Consider the following 27,688-nt stretch of genomic DNA (forward strand, 5'->3'; position numbering starts at 1 on the left):
AGTGTAGATATGTAATGTGAGCTGGATTCATAATGCAGAGTGCCTGCAGTATAATGCATCATCCATGCTTTGCCCTGTTCACTGGAGGAGCACTGTCTAGGTTGAGGACTGAGGATGTATTGGGGGTTGGTGGGGTTATCCCATCTTCTTATTCCTGCCTGCAAATGCACAAATAAATCCCAGACACACTGAATGGGGAACCTTAAGAGTGAGCATTCCCCCTCTGGATTGAGACCCCTTGCTTAAGAATATAATCTTCAGTGTAAGGCGATCCAGGCCCAGGCCTGCCTCTGGACACCATCTCTGCGTTTCCTCCCAGTGCCTCTGTGCTGATTTTGGAAGCAGCTGCAGCAGCAGACTGGGGTTGTGTGTGATCCTGCCTGCACCCCTGAATGAGCAGGAAGCTGCTTGGTCATCCACCAGCACAACAATTGACTGGTTGGTGAAAATTGGTACCGTATGTTCAGAGAGGAGGATGAGCAGGGTTGAGGTATATGATGCTTTGATTAATGGGTCCATGTAAGGATCCTTTGTATCGTCTTCTTTATTTCTTTTGAACAGCAATAAGATTCCGAGTCATTCCACTGTTAACATTTTTTTAATAATTTCGGCAGTGGTACGAAAAAGACCATTCACTGGTTGCTAAAGTTTTATTGAAGTCCCCATCAGGCTCTACATCAGTGTCAATCAAGGCCTTTGTAGTGGATCAGTAAAGTCCAAAACATTTCCACTTCTTTGTAAATTATAATCTATTACACTGGGTACAGGAGCTGTCAAAAACAGCAGCCAGCTGTCACATTTTGTGATATCCACACTGACAGAGTGTTAGCCAAAGCCAAGACGGGCCGTTCAACCCCTGTCCAAACCTTTCTATCATCATGCATTATCTAAGTCTGCAGCTAATCAGCACTGAAATGTGCAAATTACTACACACATGGATTTTAATGTGGACTTACGAAGCCAGAAAAGTCGATAGAGTGGGACAGCCTATTAAAAAGTAGCACTTTTAGTCTGAACCATAGCTGACATGAGCTGAACAGAAAAAAAACAGATAAACTGCCAACAACATAAGAGATAATTATCCTGTTACATGTCTGAACTGTGAACTGTGTTATTTTGGTCAAAATCCTCAGATTTTAAGACAAATTTGGAATGGTCACTGTATTACCAAGACTTTACAGCTATGCATCTCTGTGAGGCAAAAGGTGAAGCCAAAACATCTTGATTGCCCCCTGGTGGCTTGATGCAGTTTAGGTCATGAATCCGGCTTCCTCCATGTTAGTTGATGGAACATGGACCTTTCTAAAAATTTAAGCAGAATACAAAATGCATTTCTTTCCAAAGATTGTTTTTGTTATTTGTTGCTATAAAAGTGTAGTGAAACATCATGATTGAAAGCTGAGACTGACTAGTGATTGGTCGAGCGTGGTATCGGCAGCACCTCAAAAATGGCAACAGTCCTATTTTGGATTTTTTGTCTTCATTTAAAGGCTGTGGGAGGAAGTTAAGATGTGTGGTCCATCAGTTTATAGGCAAAATGCTCATATCGACATTCTAACATTCTCACAACGCTACCTGTATTTTAACAATGTGTCCTGGTGTGTAGATGGTGATTAGGGAAATAACAAGATATCAATGTCCTAGCAATTTGTCCCCTGTGGAACATGTACACATCTGTAAAGTGCATTAAACGCAACATAAAGTGAAATTCCTCAGGTAGTGAGATTTGTTCTCCCTCTGCAAAATTTTATTGACAGCATTTGTAAATAAAAGAAGAACTTTTGATCGTGGGGGGGGGTCGACATTTGAAGCCTTGCAGATAGATACCCCTGTTTAGTGTAAACACGGCTGTTTGCGGCTTGCAGCTTTTTGGCCTCAGCAAACCTTCAGAGGACAGAAAACTATCCCTGTGAACGAAATAAAGATGGAAATGGCCAACACCTCGTGGAGTTTCATGGACAGGGGGCAACACTGAGGCCGACAACATGTCCGTCTGCGGAGAAGAGAGCGAGAGAAGGACAGAGATTATGTCAACAAACTGTGAACCAATGACATCCGCAGTAAAACAAGGGGTCAATAGGACGACCTGAATATGAATCGACATGTTTTCAAATCAGATGCACAGTGTACGGCGAGTGAAGCAAAGTGCACAGAGAGGACATGAAAAAGGAGAGAGGAGGTGAGGGAGCTTGCTAGCGTCATGCATCGCTCTCACTAATAAACCATGACTGACATTAAAAGGCTGTACCAAATTACTGGAAGCTGTCCCAGCCCTCACACAGACTCCCTGACACACACACGCACACACACACACACACACACACACACAAACACACAGACACACACACACACACACACTCACACACACACACACAGCTACATAGTTTTGGGTTTTTGAAGGCAGGTTGATGGCATTTTCAATCTACAATGTGCTAGCACACACACATTCTAGATTCACTGGGTGTAATGGTGTGTGTTTTAGTGTCATGTTGACCGGGCCTGTTGCCTATCTGACCAACATACTTTCACATTCCAAAACAAAAACACACGGGTCACTTCTCCCTTCACCCTCGTCCGCTCGTCCTCCCATGCCCTTCAGGGACACCCAGGGGAGAGCTGCTGAGGCCGCCGCATTTCTGACTGACTGACCTGTCGATGTACGTGGATCTTCTGTTCTTTAAATACTAAAGGCTGTTACCCTCTGCAGCAGTGTGCAGGATTGTAAGCCACACTAGCAGCTTAGCTTGTGGGATGGAAACATCTGGACTGAAATTTCTCTACTGGATGGATGGTCATGGTGCTCAAGGGAAGCTGACTTTGATGATCCTCTGACTTTGTGCCACCAGGACTATTTTGTTTATTTGGAGATATAATTGGGACTCAGGAGGGACTGTTATAAGACCTAGCATGGCCGTAGAGCACAGGGTTAGGTCATGCTAAAAAAAGAAGATTTAATTGATACAGGATGAAGCGTGACTACTTACAAGGCCCAATGTGTTCATAACTGTTGTGAACAGCCACACCTAAAGATGGACAGTAAAGATGTCTCAAGAAAAGGAGGAAGGAGCGACATTTTCAGTCTCTCCTGTAAGAGTTCATAGTGATGCACCTTGTCAAATGAAAAGAAACAGCAACAGTCCCCTAAAGTTCACACTCTTTACCAATCATTGCTTTAAAGCTGGTTCCACTTTCTTACAGGATCATTTGTTGATCATTAGAAGAAAACAGACATCAGTCCACATTTGTCACATGTCTCTCATGGCCTAACTGTTCTCAAGAATGCTCAGCTGCAACACATTTATACTGGGATTGCCAGGAAATCAATCTCTGTTCCTCAAAAAACTTAATCCACCCAACATGTAATTAGATCATCTCACAATAAAGCACATGCTTTTAATGGGGATGCTGATGTGACATCAATGCTAATTTTCCCTGTTGTTAAAATCAGTTCATCACAATGTGTGTAGCTAGTTTAGATCAAGTGTTGGGCCACTGATGTGCTGTGGCTGCCTGTGCCCCGTCTACCTGTCTATGCTACAACTCTCAGTTTGATGATGTCATTGACAAAGAAACAAAGAGACACCACATCATGGCTGATACTGCTGACACATCAATGTGGCAGCAAAGGTATGAGCGTAAGGAGCACCTCCGCAGGAAAGACCTGCATCTGCAACTCATTATCCCCTTGCTAGATGACTGATGGATTGATTGATTGATCATCTGACTGACAGACTGACGGTGTTCGTCTCAGTCTTCACCCTCCTGTCTGCACCTCAGCTCCGTGCGCTGCCCTTTCTCAACACTCTCAGCTAACAGGCTGCAGATTAAAGCAGCTCTCATCTGGATCTCATCAGTTTAGGCCAAGCTCGACATTTTACAGGTTATTTTTCATTCAGCAGGAGGAGGAGGGATCATAGAGTGATTTAGGGTTTCGATGCATGGAGGCTGGAGGAGAATAAAAGCAACTAGTTGCCTCGAGGGGGCCGTGAATGAGGCAGCATGCTACATCACCCTCCCGTAACAGCATGCCATTTTTAGGACATTTGCATTTCTTGTGCATGTTTGTGTGTCTGTCTGTCTGAGAGTGTGTGTGTGATATTTGTTGCGTGGCTGTGCCGCTCCAGTTTCTGAGCCATTTCCTCTCTGTTTTTCCATCTGTGATGTGTGTAACATGTGGTGAATTGTTGTGGGATGGTTGGATAAGTGTTGCTGCCAAACACCATGAATCAATTCTGGGAGGAATCATTGCCCAGTTTTTGTTGCACAATTCTGTACTTGAAAAATAAAAATACATCCACCAATGTGTTACATCACAAAAGCAGTAACTAATAACTTTTACTGATAGTTACTTTCTTGTTTATTTGGTCAGAGAGCAAATACTGTGCCGGGAACCAGAAGAGAAATTAGAACAAGTTCAGTTTAAACTGCAACTACAGAAAAATGTAAACAATCATTCAAATCACCATTAATTATTATTATGTTTCTGTTACCTATGCTATTCTTTTGTCATTGATTTTAAATATATTGTATTATATAATTTGCTGTCTTTGATTTGAATGTTTTAATGGATTATTGTGTGTGCTGTCTTTGGGGTTATGAATTTGTGTTACCACTTTTAATGGCTGTTTTGAAAGGTATTATACAAATAATGATATAATTATCAGTAGCATTATTGATTAGTAAGCTTTCGAGTTGCTGGATGTTACTTGTCTTACCTGAGCCAGATCAACTGTTCCGAGCCTCCCAACTGGTCAGAGAGTGATATCAATCTCCTCCTCTAACTCTAATCTAAGCATATTTACAAACACTGAAAGAAAATGGCGCTACAAACATCTGAATACACTCTCTCTTTTTTTTCAGGAAGAAATGCTGTGAAGGTTTCAGGTTTGTGATGGGCCAGTGCATACCTGAAAGTAGGTAAACCATACACAGTGACTCTTGACTTCATATGCTCTTAATCTGACAGTGGTTGATTACAACAGTCTGCAATACGATATGAAAAAAATTGGTCCATGTGTATCTACAGAGATAATGTTTTTGTTCTTAGGACTGATCTTTGTCAGTTTGAAGTAATTATGTTTAAGGAGCCCTTGCACATTTCCGCGATTCACTGAGCCAAAAAATAATCTCCCATAGTTTTGACACAAACAGCTGCTACATGGTGTTCTGGTCATCGATATAAAAGCATCTTGTTATTGTGATCATTGGACTTTCCATGATCAACTGTGAACATGCCAATACAGAGTAACAGTGACTTACTCTGACCACTAGAAGGCACTGTACCCCACCTTGTTTAAGCTGGATGTTCAAAGAGCGTCAGCTGATGCTTCTAGTATAAAGTAAAAACGGTTAAACCACAAAGCATTTTTTCAGTATACAGTATAAATAGGCTCACATACAATAAAAACAAATATTTTAAATATGTGTTTTCCGTTTGATTTCAAAATAACTATAGTCCGAGGCTTTAATCGAGGCCCTGGATTCATGAATGAATTGAATGTTTTATGATGCAAGACTATTTTTCGTTTTCTTTTAATCAACCAATAATTAAACGCTTAAATCATTCTAATAGTCCTATTTCAAACCATACATGTTGGCTATATGATTGAGAGACAGAAACCATTGTAAAACTTCCCCCTATAAAGATTTGGGTACAGACATGTGGAAAGCATTTCATAGTTGAGAAAAACAAATTACAGTCCTGTGACAATAAACTCGTCAAAGGTAGCAGTTAACAGAGGTTTTTTTATAATGTGTCATTATAAGAAAAGCACCTAAACAATGGCTTTGTTTTATTATGGAAGCGTGAGTGTCCCTGTGAGCCAGGACTATGTGAGAATGACCCAGAAACCAGCACCTGAAGCTGCTGAAATGAACATTTCATTTAGTTATTTACACTTGTGCTGTTTCTACTCTGACACGTCAATATGTCTCTTCACCAAAGCACAGTAGAGGCTGTATTGGTCAGTTTCCATGTTAATGTGGAACTTTCTGAATGTAAGGAGGTGGTAATAAAAAAGCAGTTGCAGGGGATTACAGTTATGATTTGATCCTGAATAACTTTATAATACTTAGTTCACGCACACTCTCCCTTTTCTCTCTGTCTCTGTAGGTGTAGACATGTGTGATGCATCGCCCTGCGAGCAGCAGTGCACTGACAACTTTGGACGAGTTGTCTGCACGTGTTACCCCGGCTATCGCTTTGACCGGGAAAGACACCGCAGCCACAAATCCCCTTACTGTCTGGGTCAGTACTGCACCACACCCATCTCTCAGTTAATGATCCTGACTGCCATGTCTACTACTGGTGTGGTAGAGAGAGTATGTCTCACTTATCCCAGCACCCCACAGGGCTTTTTTAAACTTAAAACAAAGATTAAGTGGACATTCTTCAAAAGAATAACCTCATAGGTGTTTCTTCAAATAGCATCAACACACATTGATTTTCCATAGCTGTGAAACAGTGGCCTTCTCCTGTTTGATGCAGCATAAAGCAAATCAGCAGATTTCCTTCCAAATCTGCACCCTGTATTTACATTATGTAAATGCTATTGACCTGCAGTCATACTATGTGATGTCTCAGCAAGGCTCTTATTGCTCTAGGGTTTATCAGCTCCTAAGATATATACAATAAAATATTCCTGCACCTACTGAATGTCCAAGGGAGGATTACAACTGAGTTCCACATGAAAAGATGCTTGCTCTCTTTCTGCCTGTCTGTCATTTCAATTTGTGTCAATGAATGAATAGTATTTATATCATAACAACGACTGGATTTTAATTGGATGGATCATCTCATGCAGACATTGATGAGTGTGAGCACCCAGGCAGCAGTGTGTGTGACCACGACTGTGTGAACACAGCGGGAAGCTTCCTGTGTCGCTGTCGCAGTGGCTACATACTGGCCCCGGACCAACGCTCCTGCATCCCTGTACACAACTGTAAGTTCTTGTTGGGATTAATAAGTCTGGATAGGAAACCGAGTCAGGATCCAGCATTATGGTTCTTTGATCTGTGAAGGTGTTTGGCTGATACAAGATAATATGGATAAAATTCTTGCAAATTGTGAGCTTATTTATTCGTTTTTTCCTTCCACCTGCTTAAAGTCAGTAAAATATTGTTTAAGCATAACTAGATGTCAAACTGTTACATGTCAAAACGAAGATGTTAATTGATCAGCTCATAATGACAACTACCAATTTATATTTTTTCAGTGTAATTGTTAAGCAGTGACTTTTAAAGAAGAGCATTTGTTGCCCTTCCTGAATTTGTATGTAAATATAGTTTTATGTGAATGTTTTGTCTTGCAGTGAGCTCATCTGGGAAGTCAGACACCTTGATGAGTGCTGGTTCTTGTTCATTCACCTGTCAGGATTTTATGAACATGAAAAACAGTTTGCTGCAGCTGAAACTGAGACTGGGCAACACGCAGTCACCGAACCAGGTAACATGTTCACTTTAGAGCAATATTTAATCTATGTTTCCCACTTTTGACCAGTAAAGACAGAGCAGACCGTCCTTAAACATCTATCTATTCATCTATTCATCTATTCATCTATTCATCTATCCATCTATCTAAAGTTTATTTATAACATTTTTTATGTTTGCAGGTGCCAGGCCTGGCTAACAGAAGTGACAAGCCGTCTCTGGGGAGGGCAGGAAAAAGTCCTGATAGTCCTTGTCATCCTGGTCTACCCGGTCCTCCAGGAGCTCCTGGGGTCCCAGGTAAGGTTAGGATAACAGTAATAGGAGACACAGAATCAAATCTACTGGTCCCGAAGTATGAAGAGGGAGAGTTACTGGTTAATCCACTTTACAGAGCTTTAGTCTCCTTTAGACTATTGATTTCGAAAAACCAAAGTTTTAATGTGAGCAGTGTAACATATGACCCATCCAAGAAGATATTACGGTTTTCTATTATGACATTGCTGTTATTTTAATAATTATCTAAAGTTTCCTCCCTACTTATCTCTTTAACCACCTGTCCTCACCAGGACACCCAGGTGAACCAGGAAAGCAAGGCGACCCAGGGGACAGGGGCCCGCTTGGCCCTCTGGGTCCTCGAGGGGACATGGGCCCCATGGGTCCAGAGCCTGATTTGAAACATATCAAAAGAGGCCGCAGAGGGGCAGTGGTAAGAAGGAATGAGTTGTAACAAGACTTAGTTCACACTCTCAAAGTGACATAAAGACAAATCTCCCCAAAACCTCTTTAATACAATATGTCAAATTATAATTGTATATAATCATTTTTGAGAGATTTACCCAACACTAAAATCATATTGTCACCAGGTAGATTACTCATTGCATTCTCCTACCTGCTTTGTAACCAGCTGCAGTTGCAGTACAAACTGAAAACAAATTCCTTACAGCCCAAAAACCATTTTGTCTGTAAACAGCCATTTTCAAAGAAGCATCTGTAACTAAATCAAACAGCCAACAAGGTCAAATACAACTATTATGAATTTGTAAACCATAAAGGTTTTATAATTGTAAAACCTCTGGAAAAGCTCATTTTATGTGTGTGAAGTCATCCCATATGCCATAATAATGACTTTATAATAATGGGCATGAACAAATGTTGCTCTAATTACAAACACATCCACGGCTCTACACGTGTAACATCATACATGAATGTGTAAACAAGTGTACTTATTAGTCTGCAGCATGACGGCTCATTTCTCCTCATTGAGCCACTGTCACAGCTTATTACCCATGTCCTCATTCCTGTCATTTCTACAGGGACCACCTGGAGCAGCAGGAAGAGATGGATTAAAGGTCATTATAACAAAGTTTTATTTTCTACATGTGTTGGACTTCTTGTCTCTCCGTGTGTCTGTGCAAGCTCCACTGTTGCCATCTAGTGTCAGAAGTCATTTTAACATGCATCATTTAGTGTCTCTATATCTAAAGTAACTTTGTCCTGTTTGCTTCTTCCCTTCCAGAGGATTCATTGACAATTGCTGCAAATATATACTGACGTTCAATTGAACCTGAGTAACTGTGTTCAGGACAATATATAATAATATAGTTTAATATGTGTGCTTGTGTCCTGAAAGTATTTGAATGGTTCTGGCTCTTGGGAAGCTCTTCATGTTGAACTAGGGATAATTTGTGCTGTTTGTCATCTACAGGGTGAAAGAGGAGTTCCAGGTCTGAGAGGCCCACCTGTGAGTTTATGCTGTAGTAAAAACATGTATTCATATTTTACTTTCTGAATCTAGTTAGAAAACTAGGAGGGACAGTGTGTCTGCCATCAGGGCTTCAAGACTCTGGAATAAATTGCCTGAGTAGATAAGGCTGTCTGAGACAGTCTTCTTTTAAGGCGCGCCTAAAACATATTTTCTCAGAAGGTATCTTGGTTTCCTATCTCTATTTTTATCATTAATATTACTATTATTTATTATCTTCTTTCTTTATTTTAACCATTTGTTTTCTCATTGTGAAGCACCTTGTTCTGTGCTCTATTGTTTAAATTATTATCATTGTTACTACTCCTATATATTGTACTTCTAAACCTCTAAAAGAAAAAATAATTTTTTTGAAAATGTGCGGCTTCGATTCCTGAACTTCCCGTCTGTCTCCAGGGACCTCCCGGCTCCTTTGACTTCCTGCTGCTGATGATGGCGGACATCCGTAATGACATCATTGAACTGCAGGAGAAGGTGTTTGGCGAGCGGCGAGGCATCTCTCTGGACAGTCCTCCTCAGTCCAGCGGGGATGTGGATTTTGTAGATTGGGGCTCAGGCCAAGGAGATCTGACGGTCAATACTTGACCTTTGACCTCGGTCTCAGTAGCGGTTACAAAAGCCCAGCAACAAAATCCCCAAACTTGACTCTTTTCTTCACTGATAAAGGACATTGGTGGTCAAAGAGCCAAAATGTAAATAATTCTTAAAATCACAGCTGGGATGAAGTGGGCAGGGAGCCTCAGCGGTTACACCCTCAACGTTGCCACAGTCTGTAACACGGGGAGATCCAAGGATTACGAAATAAAACGCATTCTCTCTGCAAGCGAGTGAGTCTCCTCGCTGCCGCTCATATGCTCATATGTGTGAGTGAGGGAATTGCGTGCGGGACATAGAGTGAGAAAGACAGTGTGAGCCTTCATGTCTGAGTCTCTGAGCTGTGCCTCTGAGCTGAACCACTTCAAACGATGAACTTTATCGTCTACATCTCTTCCTGTTCCTGAGTCTGTCCGTGGAAGCTGTGCAGCCGCTGACAGTGTGCCTGCAGGGCACTGGTACAAAGACCCAGGACCCGCGCCCTGAGCCTCCCCTGCACCTAACTGAAGCATTCAGCCCTCGAGTCAGAGATACTTTCCACTCCGAGGCACAGACTTCAGACACAAACTCAATGCAGACAACCGTAATGTTGACAGTAACAGTAACGCCTGATGTAATGTTGATAATGCCATTAACATCTCAATTCAAGTATGATTAAAGAAACATTTAATGGAGCAATACATTCATTTAAAAATAATATAAATGTCACATATACAACAGAGTCAATCTTGTGACTTGTTCACATAAGCAGAATCTGCTTCTTATGAAAAAGACACAAAAAAAGCTTTAAAACTATAATGAATGAACATACAATAACTGAAATTGTCTAAAAGGAAAAGTTTCATGGAATTTGGTTTCCATGTTTCCATACTGTACACATCTTTCTGTCAGTAGTTTGTCAGAAACATGTTCGACATGAAGAAGGAAGGCAACTTTAAAGTTTCTTACTGTGAAGCAGCAGCTGCCAAGAAGGATCAACCCATTGCTCAATAAAGGTTTTGCCTAATATAGATTTTAACTGTTTAATGTGGATTTTTATTCATAATGTTCAGAGTTATTATGTTACGTTGATCGTCAAATTGCAAATGATCAAGATTTAAGATCTAGTTATTGCATCAAAAACTAGAATGTCAGTAGAGAGCATACCTCCACCAAGGCCCAGCAGACTTCTCATGAAATAAATTCACATGATCCAGATTTTTAATTGGTTCAAATAAAAAATAAAAATCCTGTATCCCCCCTGATCTTAATCTACACCAAAATCTAATGGCATCTTCCCTGATAATCTGTCCAGTAGGTAATACCGCTGAATAACAAACAAAAAAATGCAGATGAAAACATAACGTCCTCGGCGGATGTAATTAATGTTTGTAGCTGTACTAGATGCTTTTTCTAGGAAATTATATTTACAAAGAGAGAGACATAGTAGCAGTTCAACGTTTTAGGGAAATGTGATTATTTGCATCATCAAGCGAAGATTTCTACGACTCATGTCAATGAAATATGAAGTTATCATCTGCACCAATTAAACAAGCTTTGCATGAAGACTGAAAGCAGGCGTCTGTACAATAAAGGAGATTTAATGTCATTACTCAGCCTCAGAGGAGCTGAGTTATAAACATGTAGTCAGAGCCAACTTAGCTGCCCGTTTCAGATGATAACTGCTGGATTCTCTTCTTTTTCAAAGCAGAATGAGAAATCAAACCTTGAATATCAAAAGCGGGCAACAGATCCACAAAATCTGAACGGATTCAAAACCCAAGACGAGTGGATGAGCAACAATGTGCTGTTGATAAGCCCTGATGCAGAATTTGTGTAGAGTTCTCAACCACGAGCTGTTCTACCTTATCCCTGTTACCTAAATGATTTTTTACTCAGTGCCACCAGCAGAGGGAACTAATACACAGATAATCCCCCCTTCTAAAGTTAATCTCTCTGAACACAAGCAAGGTAAGTGTTCTCACAGCACTATTTCCCTTATGAGTAATTATAGTAACTATCCATAAAACATCCTAAAAATATCCAATGCATCCCAATCATGCAACTTATAGAAAATAAGTAAATCATCCTAGCATTTATGTGCGAGGCTCATGCCCCCTCCTCATTTGACTGCCACTAACTGTGGGACTGTAGCGTGGCTAGGTGTCATTATAGGTGTAAGAATCAGAGGTCAGAGATCACAGGTCAAATGCCTGGGCATAAACAGCTGGAGGGATAATTATAGGCCGCGGGCTTTCTGAAGTGGGCCTGTCTGGGCTCGTACCCACCACCAAGCAGAGGGTGTTCAGAAAAGGAGAACACACACACATGTTTGATCTGCTGTGGCTGAGTTCACTCTCTCTGGCCTTTCTGATGCCTTTGATTCTTTGATCCTGACGCACAGATCTCAGCGAAACTGTGTGTGTGTGTGTGTGTGTGTGTGTGTGTGTGTCTGTAAGTGTATGTGTGTGTGTCTGTGTTTTACTTGACAGGCTTCTCACCTAACAGCTCCGCCCCCTGTCGTGCGGTCACTGCTCACAGTGCAGTCGTTGCCAGGGCAACCAGGATCAGGAAAAACAACATGAAACAATTTAAGAACCATGTCAGTGAGAGAAAGAGATTATCTTATTTCCTTCACCACTTGTCATGCAACTGGAGGCGCTGCGCTCAGCCTGTAGGGGACAGCAGAGAGGAGGTCACCAGAGTCCAAGTGGAAGCAAAAAGTTCACCCGCGTCAAAGTAGCTGTTCATTATCAGATCAGCACTCAGAGCAGGGGCTGTCTTACTGTCAGTGAGGCAGACGTACCGCACACGTAGAACTAATATCTCACGTCAGCTTGTAAGAGTCATTGTCTTTTATTATCTATAGAGTTAATGTAGATGTATTTTCGTTTTGCTCCTCATATGATCATATCTGTGACTGTCAGTTACAAGCCTCACTGATGTTGCACTGCGAGCAGAGTTGTGCAACTATTTGCTGGCATCTTCAGATGAGAATAAACACACAACAGATCAAATTTGGCCAGATATTTCCGAGTATGAGGGGAATTTCCGCACTGGCACACAATGGCCAACCATAAATACACCTCATGCACGACAGGGCTGTCACTTCAAACAGTCTGGGCCTCACTGTGTGTGTGTGCGTGTGTGTTTATGTGGGAAGCAGCTTATGGGAGCGAACGAGTTAGCGTGTCTGTGAGTGGGTGTGTGTGTGTACTGTAGTGTTATCGGAAATACAATTGAGGGCATTTAAGTACACACTCAGCTCAATTAATGCAGTTGTTATGGGCTCCTCTGCTGATCTGTGTCTGAGTCTTTTTGGGCTGCTTTCAGTTAATGTGCATTGTTTATTTTTCTCCATCTCACTGTGCACCAGTTATTATTACTGTAAAAGAGCAAATTTAAAATATACTATGAATCACCCATAGTACAAATTATGGGATTTACATTTATTGATTCCAGGTGAGAACTGTTGTCAGCAGTAGTAAGCTACTAAATATAATCAACACACAAAATTGACACTGAGAACCTGTGTAATAGATTGTTATAGATAATCTACCGTAGTGATATTTTTAAATGTATATTTGTATATATTTTTTACGCCACAATAACAATGTAATCTATTTCAAGCCGTTCAAGTCAGTTATACTTTTTGCCGAATTACAAAGTAATTCTTGCCTTCCTTAGAAAACACATTTAAAATGTGGCTGTCCTGTCATTTCACTACTGTTAATTATATAATACGCATAAAAAATATAATCATATTCAAAAATAATCTTGAAAATGTCTACATTGTACAATAATGATTTAGTTTTTCTATAAACACTGGTTGATCATTCCTCTTCACTTAATGCTCAAAATCAGATGAGGTCATGTTAATATCTATGTGTGGGCTTCCTGAAAGCTCCTGGCACTGTTATATTAAAGCCTCACAGTACTATTGGTTATCCTGTCATATGTGAGCCTACGTGAGAATTATCAAAATTGTTTTCAGAATGATTGCAGGCTTCAGTAGCAAGTCAGCAGAGCTGCAAGTTTATCATCAATCGTTTCTTTGTAATACGTGAAGGCAACGCCTAGTGAGAGAAAGAAAAGATAGATGGAAATTGTGCTGATCTTTCGAGGAAATACCACAAATGTATCAGGCACATCAAGGTCAGGTTCCCACTCATCAAAGGTCCAACACACATAACAATGTTACAGTTAAAATCTACTATTTTACTATATACAGGGGGTCTCAGGACGTCTACGTGACTGCTTGATTGACACTTGAGACCCCCTGAAAGCCTTAACAGCAACATTCTGTGGGCTTTGGGAAAATATTAAATAATTCTCATTAATATGTCTTTTTAAAGCGTACTTTGTCCAAATTTAGGTAGGCAAGGTTTCCACTATGCTCAGTTTGCAGCAGTGGCCTGTCGCCGAGGAAACACACACCTCGCCAATCACCCATTGACCTGCGCTCATTTTACACTTTAAGTTATAGGACCTCAACAGTAGTGAAGTTTAGTTTGTGTGTTATTTTGTTTGACTTTTATTTGAGTCATATTAGCTCTGGCCATTTCTGCTGTAACCTTCGTAGCAAACAAAGTATGACAAAGGAATATCACACTGCTAGCCAATTAGCCAAATAGCCAGTCAGCGGCTTTTTCCTTCCACTATTTGAATTTGTCGCTTGAATGGATCCCTATTATTTGCTGAGTAACATTTAATATATTACCTCATCAGCAAACATTATTTGTGCCCGAGTCACATAAGGTAGATTTTCATCCGCAATGGTGGTGAAGACAACAAATCCTCATCATCAAACAGGTCTTTGTCCTGATTGAGAGACCCATAGCAGCTGAAGTTACATATTGTACACGTTCAAAGCTGCAGTAATTAATATTTTTTGCATTATAAAGGATCAAATTATAATGTGTAGGCCAAATAATTTTATCATTGAATATATGTGTAATATATGTAACATACATGTACTATAACAAGTTCAAGTTACATAAGGAAAACCAGCAACTAACAACAGCTGCAGACAGTACTGGTTGGTGCAGCTTCAGTCTGACTCCATGACTAAGATTGGAAAACTAAAGATATTGTGATAATCGGCTATTGTAATATTCAGAGGTGACAACCTAAACGTGTATGTAGTCAGATTTAATGAGTCAGCAAAAGGGCGAGGAAGTTGCCTGGCCCAGCAGGGGAAGCTCTCCACATCTTTTGTAAATACCTGAGGGTCCGCAGCCATCGCGGGCGTTAGGTAAATCACAGGTGTCCATCATCACTGGGGTATGCAGCTGCGTGCAACAAGAAAAGAAGCACACACATATGAAAACATGTCTTACTATCTAACATGCAGCCTCGCACACACACACATGATCTCCCGCACGAAACACAGGCATGCAGCAGAACACCTGACAGGTGCAGGCGTGGTCTGCTGCGAGACACGCTATCTTGACACGCTAACTCATTCTTAAATCTGAGTTACATGCCTGAGGCAGAGTACTGAGAATCCTAGTTTACTCTCTGAAGCCTGTTCCTCTTCCAGTCCGTGTCTCTGGGCACACCCTCTTCCGATTGTAGGCTAACTTCTGTCACTCTGCTCATAATGGAGCGGCTAAGAGGCCTGAGAATATGAGCTCGTCTGATGAGTAATGGCCTTATTAGCTGTGTCAAAAGCATGCCACCAATCCCATGATCAGTATGTATTATCTGTTGTCCTGCAGGTGTCTCTTCAAGAAGCTACTAGATGAGACTCTGTCAGAAGCATTGATACATCAGTCAAGACCTGACCAGCGGTGGCTGAACTTAGCCGCCCCAGTGTCATTGGTGGTGCCTTGGAGGATTTCTTTGCATGTCCCTCTGAAGCTCATTGAAGCTCAGTGTGCAAACAAATAGTTAAAAGACACATTGTTTCAATGTAAAAATGTGTGTGGTTGTGGCTGCCAAACCGCAAGCTTCCCACATTTTCTCACAGTTTGAAAAGCCAGATTTATATATCATGTGAATAACACGTATGACTTGATTCTCCAGATTTAACATAAGTACTATACCATATAAGTTTAATAATGCATAGCAAAGAATTGCCAAGAGGTTTCACTTTGCTTCACAGGACAGTTGCACTTGATTGGCATCGTTATGGCAGAATAGGAAAGAAGAATCTGAGAGGGCGGATTAATGGCAACACGCTGTGTAAACTCCCCTTGCCCGAGGCACTTGGTCTTTATACACCTTGGCTTCCTCTGTCATTAACAAGCTGTTTTCATGCGCGTAGCAGAGCCAAGAGTGTGAAAAAACCGGATGAGCAAGTCCACAGGTCTCTTGTCTTTTGGGAAGAAGGAGAGCGTTGCCTCTGGTTAAAGAGTTGCATGCTTGCGTGAGGACAACAGCTTCATCAATTTAGACCTCCTGACCTGGCCCGTGGCAGCAGCACGTTTACACCTTGCTTTTCTTCTTTTTGAAGGCTCAGAGGCATACATATTCTCAATGACAGGTGTTAACGTGCATGTATTTCAGTTACACGTTGACAGATGCACGTTTGTCATGTGAGCAGCAATCCATTCAACAAAACTGTGGAGGAGTTATTCAATGTCTGAACCTGGTCAAAAGTTTACAATAGGCCCTCAGGGCCCTTATTGAGGGTGTTAAAACAAATTAGGTCCCAGGACAGCCTTCCTCAAAACAGTAGGGACACTACTCAGTTATGAGAAGAACCAGGCTTGCATCCTAAAAAAGCTGCACAGACATGAAGTCTGCTGTTGCCCTCTGCTGCACAAACAGCTTTAGTGACTTTTAACAATTGTTTTGATTTCATGGGCCATTAGACTGCTATTTACTATTGTTAACATGTTTCCGGACACAACATGCAGGCATTTAAGCTAACCAAACAGTTTCATGATTAGCCAAGCTCAGAGGCCATATGAGCTAGTGTCTGACAACGAATTAGCCTCTGGGGACAACAGACAATGTTTTAGGGCTCCTGGTGTAGAAAACCAGTCCAAGACTCTGTTTGTCGTACACTTTTAACTATCCGATTAGTTCTGTTTACACAAAACACAAAAACTGATGTTTTCTGTAAATGTTTTAGATCCATGCAACATTTTGGCTAATCTCTAATGGTCCAGCCTCCCTTGCTCGCCTTACATGGACTACCAAACCAACTAAAGCCTGCTCAAACGTGATTGGTCAAACTAGAAATGGAAACTTTCAGCTTTCTGCCAAACATCTTGTCCCTTGCACTAACTTTGTCATATGTGACCTTTGCTGCAAGGTCAGTCCCAGGATAGAGGAGTGACTGTGACTCGGTTGTATAGACAGATTGTTACTTAATCCAATCAGAAGGTAGCTGAGGGAGGCCTTTACCCTCACATTTACACTCTGAACTTGTTTTTGTTGGATGCAGGAATACATAGCCAATTTTTGCACATATCACCTATCTGCAATTAGTTAAATGGAAACTTGCTTCTCTTCCACTTCAATCCATCAAAAACATCTATTAGCCTATTTCACAATGTCACCAGTGTCTTGTGCACATGATGAACACTGATTAATGTTTAGAGATCAACAGTTTTCCCACAGCCGCAGCCACTCTTTGCAGTCTGTCAGTCATTTTGCTGTCAGCAACATAATAGGAGTATTTTACGCTGGCTTGTTTTATGATTATGAAAATAGCAATGTTGCTTTGATGACGTCTGTTCCTACAGTCTTCACATTCTTCAAAACAAATGCAAGTTGTAACATCTCCTGTCAACAGTGTTTCGCTTTGCAATGGCAGTTAATCTTCTGTGTTCTTCCCAGTTAGTTGTTCTGTGAATTTGAGGACGTGTTGATGTGCTTGGGCCAAACCACAGCTAGATAACTGCAGTGGCATGCTGACAAATCCCTAAATCAACCCATCGCACACATGGAGGCAAAACAAATTATCTGTTTAAGACACCTGAAGCGTTCAATCTCAAATAGAAATCACCTTGATTGTCAAAACTGATACATCCACCGTCATTCATCCTGCTGACAGTGCGGACAAATGGACACAAAACACACACACACACACACACATATATACAGACCCCCCACACACAGCGCAACGTCCCTGACTGTTGTTTTTGGCTCCAGCAAGCTGGGATTTTTGGCATGATATGGGTATCTATAATAATGGAAGTTCCAAGTGGCCTCCTTTTGGAAGACAGGCTGATAATTCAATTTGAACTTGGCAACCAATGTGCAGTCACTAGTAGCATTACGAAACGACTCCCCTGCCTCTCTTTGAATCGTTATTTATCCATACTGCCAATGCTCCCTCTTGTTATGCAGTAGTGTTAAAGGTTGTTGACGGCTTCTTTTACCTGCCAGGCAGTGGTTTTCTTATGAATCAACTTGCAGAGACTTGCCTTCGGGTTAATCTAGGACTTCCTATCTTGTTTAAATTTTCACTAAACTTGCCTTACTGACACAATAATTAAAACATGCAATAATGAAGATGTGAATAAAAATATGACAGGTCCTTGGAGACAAAAAGCAGCGCTACCACGTGATTAACACTGAAATGTTTAATGAGAACAAAATACCAACAATATAAGAGCCAATAAAGAACTCAACACCAAACACCTTCAGTTTCATTTAAATGTATAGGTAGGTTGGTAGGTAGGTAAGTTGGTAGGTCATTCATTGGGTAAGTAGGTAAGTAGCAGGTAGGTAGCTAGGTGGGTGGGTAGATGGGTACATTGGTAGGTAGGTCTTTCATTGGGTGGGTAGGTAGGTAGATGTTTGTATGTTGGTGCCTGTGCTTGGGTGCTGATGTTCATCTATCAACACGTGTGCATACTGAAGGTGGAGCTTTTCATCTGTGAATAGTCCTGCAGGATACTGTCCTCTTATAAAAATGTTTTGTGACAGTTAGAAAGATGTTTTGATTTACAGGCCATCGTGTAAACAGGCTACATTAACAGGCTGTGGGTGCACTTCCTCGAGTCTGTCTTGATGGATTCTTTCTGGGGGCACATTGGCATCCCCTTGACAGTTTGCTCTGTGAAACCTATGACTAATGAAATTAATCCAAGCATATAAAAGTAATTAATGTTGCTGGTCTTTTAGATCTTAATGGTTTTGCTACAGTGACACTGAAGAGGTTGTTTAAAGAATAATGTTTCATTTCTGTCTTTCTTTCTTTTCTTATTCATACATGGTTTCACACATACTCAAAAGTTAACACACAAACAAACACACACACATTGAAAGAGAGAGATCATGCCTTTCCTATTTGTCTATTAAGGTAAAACAGAGGAGTGCCTGCTGGGTCATGTTTGTTAATAAAACATGACTATATAATAAGCCTGGCGCAGCTCTCAATGGTATTTTTGATTTGTGCTTACAGTTATACTGCGATTAGCCACAATGAGGTGTAGAGCAGTGACTGAGGGTTAAGTACAAAACATGAATGCCATTGACAGCAACAGGATACATTAATCATCTCTGTTGCATAACTGTGATTCATACACACTTGCTGTTGACTCATGCAGTGAAGGTGATAATTATAATACGTTTTTTGTTTTCGTTGCGAGGAAATAGACAATTGTCGCTGTCCTGTCCCCTGAATAATGTAAAATCTGGTCCTTTTCACCTTTGAAATATTCCAGGTCTCTGTTACTCGTCTGTTCTGGGTACCATGTTCTTGGAACCTGAATCTTCTGTCAAGGTGAACCAAGGCAAATGAGTCCCAGTTGACGAACCAGATGGGATGATTCAAGAACACCTTGTACCCAGTATTAACAGGCCAATAGAGGCTGACCGCTTTCATTGTTGTTGTTATGTCACGGATGACACATATTTGTGGGACAGTGGCCTCAGATTTGCAAAGAAGACGGTGAAATTAGCGTTTACAGACACGCCAGTGGCCATGTGAGGATGTACTTAGACACAGGAAACAAAGATTTACTGACGGCAAGAATCAAACAAAAGGTTCACAGACTGTGCTAATAGCTTCAAACAATTTTAATTGAGCATCTTTTCGATCTACCAGACATTTTCATCAGGCGGTATCGAATCACCATCCATCAAATGCAGAATGAGGCGGTACGTATAGATGCAGACACATTCATCACTCACGTGTTTGGAATGTGCATGACTGGTAAACAATTAACTCTCAGGCTGGACCAATCAGAGCAGAGATGGACAACACTGTCCTATACTCCCACATGAGGGACAGAGCACGCCACTATGAGAGGGGCAGAGGCCACTAAAAACATCAAGATCAACATTATAAAGTCAAATATAGGTCATCAGACATAGGTTAAAAAAAAATAAAGATGTATTTATGTATTATTTACCTGTGTGATTGATGACCTATGTTTGATTGTAGATACTGAACATATGAGTAGTAATAGCTGTAGCTAATTTCATATTCACATTCATTAGGTGTTGAGATATTTCAGTTTGGACAGAGGTGGTTGAAGTGTGGGATTTACCGGCGTATACTAAGGTTGCTTTAGCAATACATTCATTAACTGGGTGTTGAAAGTCAGAGCTGTATGTTTACATTCTTGGCAGGAAGTGGGGCATGTCGGGAATGGGCACTGGATTCTGGCAAGGTTGTCACCTCTTTAATATGTGATATTCATACATTCAGTTGGTCGGGGCAGACAATACTTTAATATATTTGATTCTTACCATCATATCACACATTGGACTGTCACAGCTGGACACATCATCTGTCAGGCTCAATCAACTTTTAGTACATTTTCTGCAGCGAAAATTGATTTTACTTTGCTTGTTTTGCTTCCCTCGTCTGATAATTACACCATATAAACACGACTTGTTCAATCAAGTATGTTACAATTAGTTTTTTTTAATGCAACACGAGATCTGGGTTCAGTCTGGTCTGCAGTGCCTCCAGCTCCACTGAGTACAACTGGTGGTTTTTATTGCAGGCAGGCCCATAAGAGATAGTGTTTTTGTTGCACCAGTCACTCTCCACTGCGTAGCAAACATGCAAACACTTAGCATTGGCCAGGTGAATTCACATGGATAAACGCAAGGAAAAGACTGCTATAGTAGTTGTATACAGTTCGGAAAATGACTGTGGTCGAAAAATCAGAAAAAAAATGTGGGCACAAGTCTTTGACAGACTGCCAAAGACTAAAGAAAGGAGACGTTGTAATTCAGCATGTTGGACAATGTCAATATGTAGAATGTAAAGTCATGCATGAGATTATTCATTGGCTTATTTGGGCAATGACCTCAACACTGACATGAAGAGATGATGTCAGTACCTTACAGTTACACGTCACCTTTCCTCTCCCAGGATTATTATCCTTTTTAATACATTGTCATTCCAATCACAATTATCCCCAAACTGCAGTTTTGTTCCCCGGGTAACTACAAAAGTACTCTTAATATGGTGCTTTATTTTATATTTTTTCTACAGTGTACTATAGCATAGTATAGTATATTGAGTGTGCATCCGTCAAAGTATAGTATAATACTTAACTCCAGAATATTTACCAGAGTGCCAGTAAGAATCACCAAGTATTTCATTGGTACCTGATTAAAGGTCCACTGTGTAGAATTTCGTGACACCTAGTGGTGAAGTTGCATGTTGCAGCTAAATACCCCTCCCCTCACCCTCCCCTTCCAATCATGAAGGAGAACCTCTGGTAGCCATTTCTCATAAAAACATGGCGGCCCCCGCTCCCAATGTAAATATTAAATGTTTTAATATAAAGGGCCCATTCAAGAGTAAAGAAAACAACAACTCAAATAATGTTGATGATTACACACCAGTGAAAACATCATTAGGCTTGTTTTATATTTAATTTCTGCCAATAGATCCATTTCACCTATATCTTACACACAGATCCTTTCAAACAAAAATAATTACATTGTTAATCAAAGGCCATATTTCAAAGTGGTCCCAATCTTTATTGTCTTCTGGTCATCAGTGAGGAAGCAAAATGGAGAGTTATCTATTTATTTGTTCCTACATTGTACCTGCGAGGATCCAGACCAACATTACCAAACCTGTGAGTACATTGTTTTATCGTTCCTTGTGCAAGGAGAACCAGTTGAACTGAATTAACCTACTCGAGTGGTTAAGACAATAACAATGGTAAACAGCTCCCATGTCTTTACTGGCAGAGTTCTCCTCTGCCCTACAACTGCCAAATAAAACAGCTTGTAAACAGTGCGAAAGATCCTGAATGACAGACAGAGAGAACACTTTGTCAAGCTGCTGCTGTCATTCACAAAAAGCTTTTTCATTCATCTGTTCCTGGGAGTGGCTCTACGATTGTTTACATGCTCACTGCGGCGCTTGGAACACCGAAATTACAAGTCGACTGTTCTGTTCGATGCTTAATTTATTTTGCTTTGATCAAAATAAAAACACGGACATAATATATTGTGCATTTTACCAGGTCGACATATCTTTGTTAACCAGATCATTAGTCTCTATGCAAGTTATCATACTACATTTTACAGAGCTTTTGTTGCAGCCGCTACCACCTCTCTTCATAAGTTACCTGTTTCCCTGATATCAAAGTGCTGTTTGCAAGTGGGGAGCATTTGTTCCGATTGCTTGAAAGTGTACGTATGAGTTACACTGTGGCAACTGGACGGTGAAATGGCATACCTACACATTGACTCACATGTCTTTGTGCATATACAAGAAACTGAGGCGTATGCTTAGCAAGGACATAGTTGGTGCCACACCTATGCTTTTACATAATTCCTCCTTATGACTTTCCTGTATTGCCCTCACTAACCTCACTATATTTACAGATATTTTGAATTACAATCACAAATATTTGAAATTATTTCAAGGATAACTCCTAACAGTTGTCTTGGCCTTTATTTTATCAACTTATATAGTTAGTTTTTTTGACAGGGACAATGCAGAGAAACCTGATTGCCAGATCTGGGCCACAAGTAAGCCTGCATGTCAACCAAAGGTATCCCATATTTGCAATTTGGGCCATATTCACCGTGTTCCACGTGAGCCACACATTAGGTTCACATCCAGCTTACAACTTGCCTAGATAACCGCGTGCATGCCAGAAAAAGGCCCACATTGGTTTGAGGATATTTGAGCAACATTTGCTATTTTACATGTGGTACACTTTAGGCTCACATCCATTTTATCCTGGGACACAAGAAGGACTTAAGTGGCCCATGTCAGGACTTTTCCATTCAAAAGATCAACGGATGCATGATCAGTGACTGCAGGCTTGATGTAGTTTCAGCGTTTAACTCTTTTTTTGTGCTCAGATCAGTTTGTTTTCGTATATATGTATGTAGGTAGGGGGAAAGTTAAGGTAGGGAATTGCAAACAAATATTTTCTACTATTGAGAAAGATGACTGACCGAAAGTAGTTTTTCACTGTGTCATCCTGCAATTACCGGTCTCCGATCCTCTGGGGGTTTACACATATACAAGCCATTTTTACTGGAAATGATTTGTTGTAATATGTGGATACAAATTTAAAGGGAGGTTTCCAGTATTTTCCCAGGAAACACGGAAGAGCCGATGTTATCCTTTGAAACAATCGCTGGCCTTTTAGGAAAGGAGTCTTGCAGGTTTCAGTCGAACACTTTACTGTAACTCACACATGATTGTGTTATGTCTACGTGTACAGTCACTTTGTCGCTCCATACTATAGTTGGATGTGCTGTGTGATTGTTGGTTGGACTATTACACACTGGGTCATGTTGTGTCATTGTGGCGTGACAGAAAGTGCAGTCACTGAGACTATAGACACTAATTATAATCATGTGGGAAACAACGTTTGCTACTTGTGGTGCGATCACACGCAGAGATTGAGCTCACAGGTCACAGAGACTGTCCTCAGTATATAAAGGATATGATGTCATGGCTGCAATGTGAGCCGGGAATCTTAATTGTGAATGTAATTTGTTTGATTAAGTTCAAGTTCAAATTTGGCTTGCAGCAGAGCACAGATAAAACAATGAGAATATTGACATGCAACAAAACACAGCAAAACAAAGAAAGAATAAAAATAGTTTTTCATTTGTAAGCACAGGCATAAACTCACATTTAGTACAACATCTAAGGAAAAAGACGGACAAAACCATCTGCACCATCTACTCAGCCATGTGATGAGATTTAATACAAAGTCACTGCAAATATGAGGATACATATGCACCAGCACAGAACTGGGTAATGCTCTTAAATGAACAACCTCTCCATTTCCAAAGGAAACTGCATTAAGGCCACATGGCTCATATTGTCCGATTAAGGTCATAGTTTGAAAAAAGGTCCAGTTTGCCAGAGCCGTCCAGGAGCTCGCATCAAAACAGGAAACCCATTCTTGACCCCGAGCAAATATTTACACAGGCTGAAGCTTGTGACTTCTCTACTTATCTCACTATCACAGCGGCTATAGTATTCACCTTTTCAGCTGATGTCAGCACTGGGTCAACAAAAGGTCTAGTGTTTATTTGACACATCAAATGACACACAACAGCTGATACTAGAACCTCTTCACGATTTAAATGGTTAACATGACAAAGAAAGCATTGATTGAATGACAAATGATCTTTGAACAAAGCTACATGTACAACATGTATGGGTTTAGATGACATATTGTACTTTTTTAATGCAGCAGGGAGTTTGTAGAGGTATCCAGATTGTGTCAGTGAGCAGAAAACATTATCATCAAAAACATCAGAGGCACTGAGTCCGACAGTAAAACGCTACAGTACATTCACCTGAGGCCAGGCAGAAAACTTTTTTTTTTTTTTGTAACTGCTACAATTATGATTGCTCATAAATTATATTTGAAAGTTGAGAACTGGCTTGAGATCAAATCACAATAATTTCTCACTTGACTGGCAGGGTAATGGGCTGTTGGCAGATCTATTTGTAACTTCATTTGATGTGGCACTGGAGATTAGACTGTGTGAACTCTTCGCCTGTCACCACACGTAAAAATGACATAAGCAGCCTTTCCTCGAGTGATGATCTTCTCTTCCCCCAATCTAAACTATAAGACGGATACAACTTATCACACAGGATTTCCATATCATTCATAAGTTTCTGTGAAGCACATTCGCTTGAATGGAGAAGGCCTGCAGAGTATAGACGTACAAGGAGTGAATTTGGAGGAGGAGCTTAAAAGTAGGCAAGAAGAATATTTCTTTGTTTCGATGACTAGGAGATGTTCACATCCCAGAGAGGGGTGGATGACAAGCAGGGCTGCCTGGCGAAGAGCAAAATTTATTTAAGCACGGTTACACCCATCGGTGTCAAACACACTCAGGTCTGCTTTTTACACGTATCTATACCTCCACACATATCTACATAGACCATCACACACACACACACACACACACAGACGAGTATTGCGACATATACATGTCAGGTGTGGCAGTTCCTCATGAATAACTCCTGTATTTTTAAACCTTAATTTTCCATGGGTCTGTACCTGTTAATGGGTAAAAGTAAAGGGGAAGTAAAAGTACAGATAAACATACAAAATGTACTCAAATAAAAGTCCGTAAAAATACCGAATTAAATTTTGTTCTCAAGTAAACGTAAGTAATACTTGCTTAATGTAAAAGTGCTTGCTGAGAGAAGCCTATTCCATAATGGTCTAATACATCGTGAAAAAAAAGGTTCATGTTTGTTCATTTTGTGGTGGCACAGTGACCCAGGACACAAAGCTCTCACAGATGACCGTTTTCAGATTAGAAACACATTTAATTGTTACACTGCACCTTGATGACTATTTTGACTATACTGAACAGGATGAAGACCGGTTTTGGAAAAAAGGAGAAGAAATCCTTCACCAAAGTATTTTATTCATGCAGGAAAAAAAAACTGCTGCAGACGGAGCGCAGCTAATGCTATTAGGAAAAGTTATTGATGTTGTTGACCTGGCATCAGTACTTGACACAGAAAAATGCTTCATGGGATTATAACGCAACCATTTCTCAGTTGCTGGTTATAGTGCTCTCTCTCTCTCTCTCTCTCTCTCTCTCTCTCTCTCTCTCTCTCTCTCTCTCTCTCTCTCTCTCTCTCTCTCTCTCACTCTCTCTCTCTCTCAATATTGCACATGTTCCCAATTTTGTCCCTAATAAAACCTGAGAAGTAAAAGACGAGGAACCGGGAGCCCAGGTTTAAAAATACCAGATTTATCCTTTAACATTCCTGTATCATGATCAACATGTTTAATCTCCTGCTGCGTGAGGGTCTGAGAGCTAGCAAGCTGCTGGATTACTGCCTTTACTTATCACACATGCCGGGACAGCAACCAGCGGAGTTACGTTACCTCCTCACCTTCTATCTGCTTCTGTCTGGACTGCATTACATTTAAGTGCATTGTACATATAAGATCACTTCTCCTGATCTAAAATAATATGTGAAACTGCACAAACACACATCCACAGATCCTTGCAACACACACAAACCTAAAGGCCACATGTATCATCCTTCAAAAGTTTTTTTGTGTGTTTTTATTCACTTATTGTCATAAAAAGAGCACGTTGAGACAAAGAGGTCCACATTTGCTCCACTATGCACACATTCAACTCTATTCCCACAGTTACGAAAATGGGGCCGGCAACTGTACATTACGCCACTGTCCAGCGGCTAAGTCAGCATTATCAGGCATGGTGTCATCATCCTGCCCCTGTTCTCCCACTGCGTGTAATGAATCCAGTGTGTCTGAGCCCTGGCATGCACAAATGATTAACTGGTGGCAAAGAGAACTGATTAAGGAGATAAAGCTTGGCACACAACCGCCTCAGTGCTCCACGTGTACCTGCATAACTAGAGCTTCCTCACGCAAGGGAATTATTCATCTCTGCCAATCTTTCTTGTCGGATTCTTACACCCTGTACACCAGAGATTCCTTGAATGTAGAGGACAGAAAATGTGGACACTGAGATAAATGTGGCCAGCTCTCTTATTCACTAAGATCTACTATGTATTGTAGTAACTTCAAACTGTTACATTGTATGTTACGTTATTGTTAAAATTCAACATTTGAGAAGAATAGGATTATATCCATAGAAAGTTAGGGAAAATGTTTATGTTACACTAAAGAGACAATGAAACCAGAAAATGTAAAAATTTAAATTATTTTGCAAACACGTACTAAAGTCAATATACACAGTTTGACACGCAATACTCACATGAGTCCTTACACTATGTTCTCCAGACCAAACCTGGTAGTGTTCACCAGTAAAAATTATTTTTAGTCAATCAGAGCATAGACCACAGTGAAGCGGACAAAGTACAATGTGCAGCTCACTTCTGGTAGCTGTGTGGCTGGGGCTGTGTGGTGCACCCGTGGGCGACATGGAAACGAGTTGGGCCTAGGAAGAAACCATTATCATACATTATCAGTGGGTCTGTTCACAGCTGGCTATAATCACTGACATTCACAGGGGCTTCTCTCATCTCCTTAAAAAGCTGAACTCTCTGTCACAATGTAAGATCGGTAACAAGAGAGGAGAGTCCAGACCACCTTCATTTATACTACTCTTTCTTTATTATGATGCAGTCGCAAGTATAATTATACCGCAGCTTAAATATGGTGGTGGTTGTATCAGCTTGATGGTGGTTGTGGACTCAAAGAGCGGAAGTTTGGAGCCTTAGTCTCCACCAGTAACATGGTGCTATCAGGTTCAGAAAAGTCCCGGTATTGTAATTCTAATTCTAGATTAATGAAGATAGGAAAATACTCATTTCATGCCCTAGAAGAAATTCCATTATTCAGTAGCTCACACATAAAATATACCAACAGTAAGGCAGTTGGTTGAAATCAGGGGGAAGAGCAGCCAAGGAATCACTAACAGCGGGACGGGTTGTGATTAATTAAATAATCTAATGAATAGATGAATATATAAATAGTGTAAGGACATAAATATATAATTGTAATGCTTATTGCTGCTATTCTTGTTCACACGATTGTTGAG

At 40.7% G+C, this 27,688-nt stretch overlaps 1 protein-coding gene and 1 long non-coding RNA gene across 2 annotated transcripts in view; one reads left to right on the forward strand and one right to left on the reverse strand.

Moving 5' to 3' along the window:
* The window catches only part of LOC128441500 (collagen and calcium-binding EGF domain-containing protein 1), a 32,715-nt gene extending 21,913 nt beyond the window's left edge, over positions 1-10,802 (forward strand). Inside the window, exons 3-11 of the mRNA XM_053423771.1 lie at positions 4,861-4,913; positions 6,113-6,247; positions 6,804-6,941; positions 7,311-7,444; positions 7,611-7,725; positions 7,995-8,134; positions 8,742-8,777; positions 9,134-9,169; positions 9,587-10,802. Of these exons, the coding sequence (XP_053279746.1) occupies positions 4,861-4,913; positions 6,113-6,247; positions 6,804-6,941; positions 7,311-7,444; positions 7,611-7,725; positions 7,995-8,134; positions 8,742-8,777; positions 9,134-9,169; positions 9,587-9,775 (976 nt within the window). The 3' untranslated portion in view covers positions 9,776-10,802. The remainder of the gene's footprint in view (positions 1-4,860; positions 4,914-6,112; positions 6,248-6,803; positions 6,942-7,310; positions 7,445-7,610; positions 7,726-7,994; positions 8,135-8,741; positions 8,778-9,133; positions 9,170-9,586) is intronic.
* On the reverse strand, positions 1,722-27,031 carry LOC128441516 (uncharacterized). Its single transcript, XR_008338748.1, has 3 exons — positions 26,903-27,031; positions 14,988-15,054; positions 1,722-1,993 (listed from the first exon to the last, which is right to left on the reverse strand). It is a non-coding gene; the product is annotated as an uncharacterized LOC128441516 (long non-coding RNA).
* Between the last annotated feature and the right edge of the window lie 657 nt (positions 27,032-27,688).

The sequence above is a fragment of the Pleuronectes platessa genome, chromosome 1 (genome assembly GCF_947347685.1).
Source record: "Pleuronectes platessa chromosome 1, fPlePla1.1, whole genome shotgun sequence".
Classification (NCBI taxonomy): domain Eukaryota; kingdom Metazoa; phylum Chordata; class Actinopteri; order Pleuronectiformes; family Pleuronectidae; genus Pleuronectes; species Pleuronectes platessa.